General features: G+C 63.5%; 1 protein-coding gene across 1 annotated transcript; it reads right to left on the reverse strand.

The window, feature by feature from the left end:
• Positions 1 to 659: 659 nt before the first annotated feature.
• SH2D5 (SH2 domain containing 5) lies at positions 660 to 4,969 on the reverse strand. The gene is made up of 6 exons (XM_058818892.1): positions 4,826 to 4,969; positions 4,536 to 4,736; positions 2,461 to 2,623; positions 2,274 to 2,376; positions 1,702 to 1,861; positions 660 to 886 (listed from the first exon to the last, which is right to left on the reverse strand). The coding sequence occupies exons 1-6, from the start codon at positions 4,958 to 4,960 to the stop codon at positions 680 to 682; spliced, it is 969 nt and encodes a 322-aa protein (XP_058674875.1). The 5' UTR covers positions 4,961 to 4,969; the 3' UTR covers positions 660 to 679.
• Between the last annotated feature and the right edge of the window lie 2,907 nt (positions 4,970 to 7,876).

Consider the following 7,876-nt stretch of genomic DNA (forward strand, 5'->3'; position numbering starts at 1 on the left):
CACCGAGTCACGTGACTGCCGCGGGGGGGGGCGCGCACGTGTGGGACGAGGTGTGCACGAGGACAGGTGTGCAACGGGGTGTGCACGAGGACAGGTGTGCAATGGGGTGTGCACGAGGACAGGTGTGCAATGGGAGGTGTGGACAAGGACAGGTGTGCAATGGGAGGGGTGGACAAGGACAGGTGTGCAATGGGGTGTGCACGAGGACATGTGTGCAATGGGAGGTGTGGACAAGGACGGGTGTGCAATGGGGTGTGCACGAGGACAGGTGTGCAGCGGGGTGTGCATGAGGACAGGTGTGCAGGGGGAAGTGCACCAGGGCACAGACCGTGAGTGTGCACAGTGCCGCGAGTGTGCGATGGCACCGATGCGCAGCTGTGGCCCCTGCGTGTGCAGGCGAGGGTGAGTGAGCACGTGGGTGTGCAACCTCCCGTGAACACCAGTGCAACACCGCAGCAGCGCCACAGCCTGCAGGAGAGCGTGTGAGCACACCGGTGTGAGCAGACAGGTGTGAGCACACGGGCGTGCAGCGCGTCCCGCCGCGGGCGGTGTGAGCAGCAGCCGAGCCCCGCTCCGATGCACGAAGCCGTTCTTTATTGCGGGGAGCGGCCGGGGGCCGGGGTAAGGCAGGCAGCGGGTGAGAGCCGGGGGTGCCGGGGGGCCGTGCGGGGTCCCGGGGCTATCCCCGCTCGTGCTGTGCCCCGGCGGGGGCGGCGGGAGCCCAGGCGGCCTCTCCCGGCCCCGCGCTGGCCCCGCCGCCGCCCGGGTCCCGCTCCTCGTAGCCGGGGTTGCGCCGGCCGGGGCCCAGGCGGCAGAAGCAGCCCCCCGGTGGGCCGGAGTAGTGAGCCAGGAGAGCGGCCACGCTGGAGAACTCGGCGTTGGAGTGCTGCGGGCGGGAGAGAGGGGAGAGCGAGAGGTGAGCCGCCCGCGCAGGCTGTCCCGCACACACCCCTGCACCATGCACCCGAGCGCCCACGCAGCAAATCCCGGCGTGCCCGAGTGCAGCACACCCCCACAAACCTCACACACCCTGGGCTCTGCGGCGGGCACACACAGAGCCACGGCACCCACGCAGCCGTGGCACAGGTGAGGGCGTGAGTGCAGCACAGCCGTGCGTGCCCTGCGTGAGCTGGGGCACTGTGTGTGCCAGGTACGCCCAGGTACACCCACAGAGCAAAGCACCCAGACCTGGCTGGGGACCACACGCACACCTGGGCACTCATGTATCACACACCTGGGTGTTGGTGCACCCAAAACTCAGCCAAGGGTGGATGAGCATGTGCACCCACGCCCAGGGGTACCTGGGCGCCGTGCCCATGGCACCTGTGGATCAATGTGCCCACCACCCACACCTGCACCCGAGCCCACCTTGGTGCATCCCTGCACCAAGGCACCAGTGCAGCCATGCACAAGCACAGCAAGGGTGCATTGGGTGCATGCACACAGCAGCGCATCCCTGTCCTGCACCAACACCGGCGCAGTGAGGCACAAAGGCACTTAGAGCCCCAGCGCAGCCATGCATGGGTGCTGCAAACACACACACACAGAGTATCGGATAAATGCATTTACATGTGCATCCGTGCACGGGCATACCCATGCAGCGAGGCACACCGCAGCGGTGCAGGGGCTCACAGACTGCACCGCCTGCATCCCGCTGTAGCCGCACCCGCTGCTCCTCCCCCGGGCAGCCCCCTGGCTCACCTCCACGCAGAAGCGGCCGTGCTGTGTCCGCAGCACGCCGTAGCTCACCACGCCGCACGGAGCCCGCACCCACAGGCACCAGCGCTTGGGCAGCCCGGGCTCGGCGCGCAGCAGGAACGAACCGGGCACGTCCCGCCGCAGCAGCGAGACCCCCGCGGCCCTGCGGGAGAGGCGGCGGCGGGACGGGGATGGGGATGGGGCAGGGATGGGGCACGGGTTGGGGCGGGAGCTGGGGCAGAGCCCGGGGTGGGGCTGGGATGGGGATGGGGCAGACCTTGGATGGGGCACGGCCAGAGATGGGGATGGGGCTGGGGCAGGACCCAGGGTAGGGCAGGGCTGGGGATGGGGCAGGGGCCGGGAATGGGGCAGGAGCTGGGGCAGGGGCAGGAGCTGGGGCAGGGGATGAGGATGGGGCAGGGCCGGGAATGGAGCAGGACCCGGGGATGGGGCAGGAGCTGGGGTGGGACAGGAGCCGGGGCCGGGACTGTGGCACGGCCCGGGGTGGGGCAGGACCCAGGGTGAGGCAGGTGAGGTGCGTGCCGAGGATCAGCAGCTCGCACCCGCGCTCTCACCTGGCGATGCCGGCGAAGGACCACACGCTCTCGGCCAGGACGCTCTCGTTCTCGGGCAGGAAGGCCAAGCTCCTCGCCCCTTTGCCTTCCCCTCCCGCCGCCGCTGCGGGAGCGCGTTAATCCCCTCTCCGCCCCAAACGCTGGCGGTACCGCGCGTCCCCGTGCCTCAGTTTCCCCCGGCACTCACCGGCGTCGCGGGGCTGCTGGTGGAGCTGCCCCTCGGCCCCGCAGTCCCGGTAGGCTCCCGAGCGCAGCACTTTGCTCCGGATGGCTTTCTTGCGCACCAGCACCGGCGAGCAGTACGGGTTCCCCGGGCGCCAGGCTCTGCCCTCCGCCTCGGGCCGCCGCTCCTGGGGGAGGCACAGGCTGTGAGAGCGGCCTGGGGGCTCTGGCAGTGGGCAATGTCAGGTAAAACACCACGGGGAAAATGCTGCCCAAAGGATGCGGCACCAAAAAAAGCTGTGCGAAACACCACCAAAAAAAAAACCAAAAAAAATTGTGCAAAGCTTTGTGGGGTAAATGCAGTGCAAAAAATGCTGTGCAAAACATGATATGCAGAAAGAAATTCCATGCAGAACACCCTGAAACAATGCCACGGTGCCAATACAAAAAAATCACCATGCTGTGCACAACCGCAATGCCAAAAGAGCTGTGAAGAGCATTTTTACTGCTGCAAGAAATACCATGCCAAAACAGCCACACAAACCACCGTGCAAAAAGTGCCATGTAAAAAAAGTTATGAGAAATAATGCTGTGTTAAAAAAAGTTCTACAAAAACTATCATGGAAAGAAAGTGCTGTGCAAAAAACACCAAGGAAAAAATGCGCTGTAAAAACTCCTTCAAAAATTGCTGTGCAAGGAATAGTGTCGCAGACATCTTTTATGAAAAATCCTTTCTTTAAGATTTTTCATAAAATCTTTTATTTAAGATTTTTCCTCCTGAGAAGCTGGGAGGCCTCAGGAACAAAATGTAAACAATGGTTATCTGCTGCTGTGGAATGCAACAGGTAGATCTTTGATTAGCTTATGTTAGATGTTTGTAATTAATAGCTAATCGCAGCTTAGCTGGCTCAGACAGAGAGCCCGAGCTACAAACTTTTGTTATCATTCTTTCTATTCTATTCTTAGCTAGCTTTCTGATGAAATCTTTTCTTCTTTTAGTATAGTTTTAATGTAATATATATTATAAAATAACAAATCAAGCCTTCTGAAACATGGAGTCAGATCTTCATCTCCTCCCTCAACCTGAGACCCCTGTGAACACCATCACAGAATAGCTGTGCAAAGTGGCCTCCTGCAAAATTTCTGTGCAAGGAATAGTTGTGCAAGGAATAGCTGTGCAAGGAATAGTTGTGCAAGGAATAGCTGTGCAAGGAGTAACTGTGCAAAGTGGCCAATGGCAGGAAAGGCCCTCAGGGAAAGGCGATTTCAGGTAGGATGAGCAGAGCAGTGTGCGGGGCTGGGCCCTGCAACCCTCGGATGAAAAGATTGTGCAGAACACTGCACACACAGCACTGTGCAAAGAAAAGCTGCACAAAGAGGAAATGCAAGGAAACCATGCAAGGCACCAGGTGATGGTGTGTGCAGTGACAGCGTCCTGCTCAAAATGCGAGAAAAGGCCACGCAAGGGCTGCCTGGGAGCTGTGCAAAACCCCCTGTGCTAAATACACAGAGAGCTGTGAGAGAAACGGGGCCGTCCTGGGCAGGGCCAGGAGCTGCCCTTGATCACCCTTGTGGGGCCTTTTCAGCACAGAATATTTTGGGAAACGCCGTGTGGGGGAAATGCCCTGCGAGACCCTAAGCACAAATGGGCTGTGCCAAAGCACCGAGTCAGGAAACGCCGTGTGAGAGCCCCAGGTGTGAGAGCCTGAGGTGTGAGAATTCCGGGTGTGAGAATCTCGGGTGTGAGAGCCCCAGGTGTGAGAATTCCGGGTGTGAGAGCCCCGGGTGTGAGAATCCCGGGTGTGAGAGCCCTGGGTTGAGAATTCCATATGTGAAAGGCCCAGGTGTGAGAATCTCGGGTGTGAGAGCCCCAGGTGTGAGAATCCCGGGTGTGAGAGCCCCGGTTGTGAGAATTCCATATGTGAGAAGCCCAGGTGTGAGAATCTCGGGTGTGAGTACTCCAAGCGTGAGGACCCCAGGTGTGAGAATCCCGGGTGTGAGCAGCAGCCGGGCAGGGCCGGGCCGGGCCGGACAGGGCAGGGCAGGGCAGGGCAGGGCCGGGCCGGGCAGGACAGGGCAGGGCAGGGCAGGGGCACCTACCCCGGTGCCCAGCGGGCCGAGGCCGGGCAGGCGCCGGAAGGACACGAGGGCGTTGACATTTCGTGACACCTCCTCGGGGTTGAGGGGCTCCCGCAGCACCCCCGGCCCCGGGAGCTCCCCCTCGGCCGCCTGCTCCTCGGGGTGCGCCAGGAGGTAGCAGAGCTGGAAGGAGCGGCAGAGCAGGAGGTGCAGGGTCTGGACCTGGGGGAGGCGAAAGACGCTGCGTGCAAATATAAAAAAAAAAAAAATAATGAAGGTGTTTTGGGGTCGGGGCGGGGTTGGGCCACCACCTCTCCCGGGAGCCCCACGAAGAGGTGGCAGAAGAGGGCGCTGGGGGGGCTCTGGGGATTGCGGGCCACGAAGGCGAACTGGCGGTCGGGGAGGCTCCAGGTGCTGTAGAGGATGCGGCGCAGCGCGTGTGCCATCAGCAGCGTCTGCGGGACGGGGCGGGGGTCAGGGGTACCCTGGGACCCCCCAGGGGCACCCCCCGGACCGCCCCAGGGGCACCCCCGCTTGCACACACAAAACAACTTCCGAGAGAAAAGCAGCGCTCAGAGAGGTACAGCCCCCCTAAACACTGACACCTCCCCAGCACCCCTGACCCCTCAGCACCTCTGACACCCTTCCCCAGCACCCGTGACCTTCCAAGCCCAGCAACCCTGACTCCGCTTCTCGGACCCCCACCCGCCTCCTCAGCACCCCTGGCCGCCTCACCAGCCCCCCAACACCCCTGACCCCTCACAGCATCCCTGACTCCCCTCCCTCCCCATCAACGCTGGTCCTCCTCCCCAGCACCCCTGACCCTCCCAACACCCCCATAAGAGCCCTGACGCCCCTACTCAGCCCCCTGAGCCCTAGCACCCCTTGCCCACCCCCCCTGACCCCCCCAGCCCCCTACCTCCCCATCAGCTCCGTAGACCTTCAGGCCCTGCAAGCTGAACCTCAGCAGCACCGACCTCCTGCGGGGACAGTCCTGTCCGGGGGAGATGTGGCACAGGGGGCTGGGCTGTGCCCCTGGGGGTGCCCCCATTATTTGGGGTCCCCCCTGTGTTTCCCAGCGAGGGGAGCAGTGCTCGATCCCGACCTTCAGCGCCCGCAGCTGCTCCTCCACCCGCCCCGCTCGCTGCTGCAGCTCCGGCTCCTCCAGCGTGAAGGATCCCACGTACTGGGGGGCAAAAACCCCATTGGGGTCAGCTACAGCCCCCCACGATGCCCCCCCAGGGCAGAGATGATGGTTTGGGGGATCATGAGGGTGCAACAGCACCCAAATCTCATCTCGGGGTGTCACCCCTCCCCTGCCATGGGTAAGTCACCTCTGCTGGCTTGGTGACAGAGCGGGCTCGCTGCTGGGGGGCCGCGGGGTCCGGCCCCCGCCCGTTCCCCGGCTTCCTCTTCATGGCACGGGGAGTGCGGGTGAAGGCCGGGTCAGGACGGCGTCAGGCAACTCCGATGCCGCATCTAAGTTATCCGGAGCCCTCCAGGGTGATGGGGCTGCAACAAGCACGGGGAGCCTGGGTCCGGCCCCGGGTCACTGTCCCTGCGGGGAGGGAGGGGACAGACACAACCTGCCCCCGCTGTCCCCTGTCTCCAGCCCGCTGAGCCCTGGGGAGGTGCTGCAGCCCCTGCACGGAGCTCCCCAAGTCCTGACGCCAATGCAGATGTCCCCAGGTCCCGGCCCCAGTGAAATGGTCCCAACCCCAGCACAAGGGTTCCAGCCTCCTGACCATACAGGTGATGTGAGGGTCTCCATCTTCTACTCCTGAGATCCAGTCCAGGCTGCCGTGTCCCCACTCCAAGCAGTATGCAGGCAATCCCTCACGTCCCCATCCCGACCCCGACGGTGATGTGAGGGTCCCCAGATCCCCACCCCAAACGTGATGGATGCAGTGCCCAATTCCATCCCCAAATGAAACCCAAGCAGTCCCTGCTGGCGGATGCAGTGCCCACATTCCATTCCCAGTTGAAACCCAGGCAGTCCCTGCATGCCGAACAGACGCCCTGGACCCCAAGCGAGGTGCATGCAGTCTCACACCCCGAACTCCAGCAAAGGTTTTGGGGTCTCCCCACATCCTCCCCCTCCCATCCACCATCCCACTTCCCGCCGGCCACGCAGCAGCACCGAGACCCCCGGGGCTCTCCAGGGGTGATCCCCAAGCACCAGCGACGAGGGCAGCAGATTTGGGGGGTGCTTTTCTGTCCCGAGCAGCCATGGAGGGGTGCGCCGGACCCTTCTCCGGCCACCCCAAGCGGGTTCGTGCTGCGCAGCCCTCGGCCGGGCTGGGACCGGCGCCGCCTGCTGCAAACGGGGGAGGGGGGGAGGGAGGGGGTCCGGCTGCCCCGGGCGCATCTCGGCGGTTTGGGGGGGTCCCTGCGGTGCCATCTCCCCGTCACAAGCGCAGCCTAGCCCCTCTTCTTCCCGGCACAATTCGGGGGTCTCCCCCCTCCCCCAGCCAATCCGCGGACAGGCAGCCCCCAAGCCCCGCCCCCCTTTTCCCACGCTTCATTTCTCAATGGAGCCCCCAGCCCACCGACCACCCTGGGGTCCCCAAGGAGGGATGCTGACCCCCCCCCGCCCGCCCCCCAATTTAGATGATGCGTGACACCAGGCACCGAGCATCCCCTGGGACCCGCATCCCGCTGGACCCCCCCGGCTCACGGGCAGCTCTCGCTTGGATGGCTCCGCAGAAACGCAGGTGAAAAATTCCCGCTGCTCCCGCTCTCGGCCTCCGCCGGTTGTTTTTGCCTCGCCGGTGGCTCCTCCGGCAGCTCCGGCCGCGGCGCAGGGATGCTCGAGCCGGGGGTGTCAGGCCCTCGCCGGCAGCCAGGCCCCGGCGAGCCCGAGCCCACGGAGCCCACGCCGGGCACGGGGCAGGCAGCAAACTCTCATTTCCTGCCTCCGATCTGCCCGCGATGAATCACCGCAATTTTCCTCCTCGGTTCTCTCCGTTTCTTGGAAGCGGCGGCGAGCAGGAACGCTCGCTCGGGATTTTGGAAAACGCGGCGGCAACTGATTTTCTCTGCGTCTTTTCCCGTCTCCTCCGGCGTGCCCAGCGGAGCAGCGATTTCTAACCCTGACACGTACACACGTGGCTGCTCGCTCGCCACCCCCTGCCCTGATGCTCAGACCCTTTTCACCCCAATTTCTACATTCCCTGTGGAGTTTTGCCCACTGCTGCCTGCTTTTGCTGGAATAAAAATGAAGAGGGGTGGTCTGGCCCCACTGCAGAGCAACCACGGAACCCAGAGCCTCCCTCACACCCTCCGTGCCAGCCGAAGGAAGCTGCCCCCAGTCCCAGGGACCAGTTTGGCTCCTGGAATGGCAAAGCAGCAGTTTGGGGAGG

This window comes from Ammospiza caudacuta, chromosome 22 (assembly GCF_027887145.1).
Source record: "Ammospiza caudacuta isolate bAmmCau1 chromosome 22, bAmmCau1.pri, whole genome shotgun sequence".
In the NCBI taxonomy this organism is placed as follows: Eukaryota; Metazoa; Chordata; class Aves; order Passeriformes; family Passerellidae; genus Ammospiza; species Ammospiza caudacuta.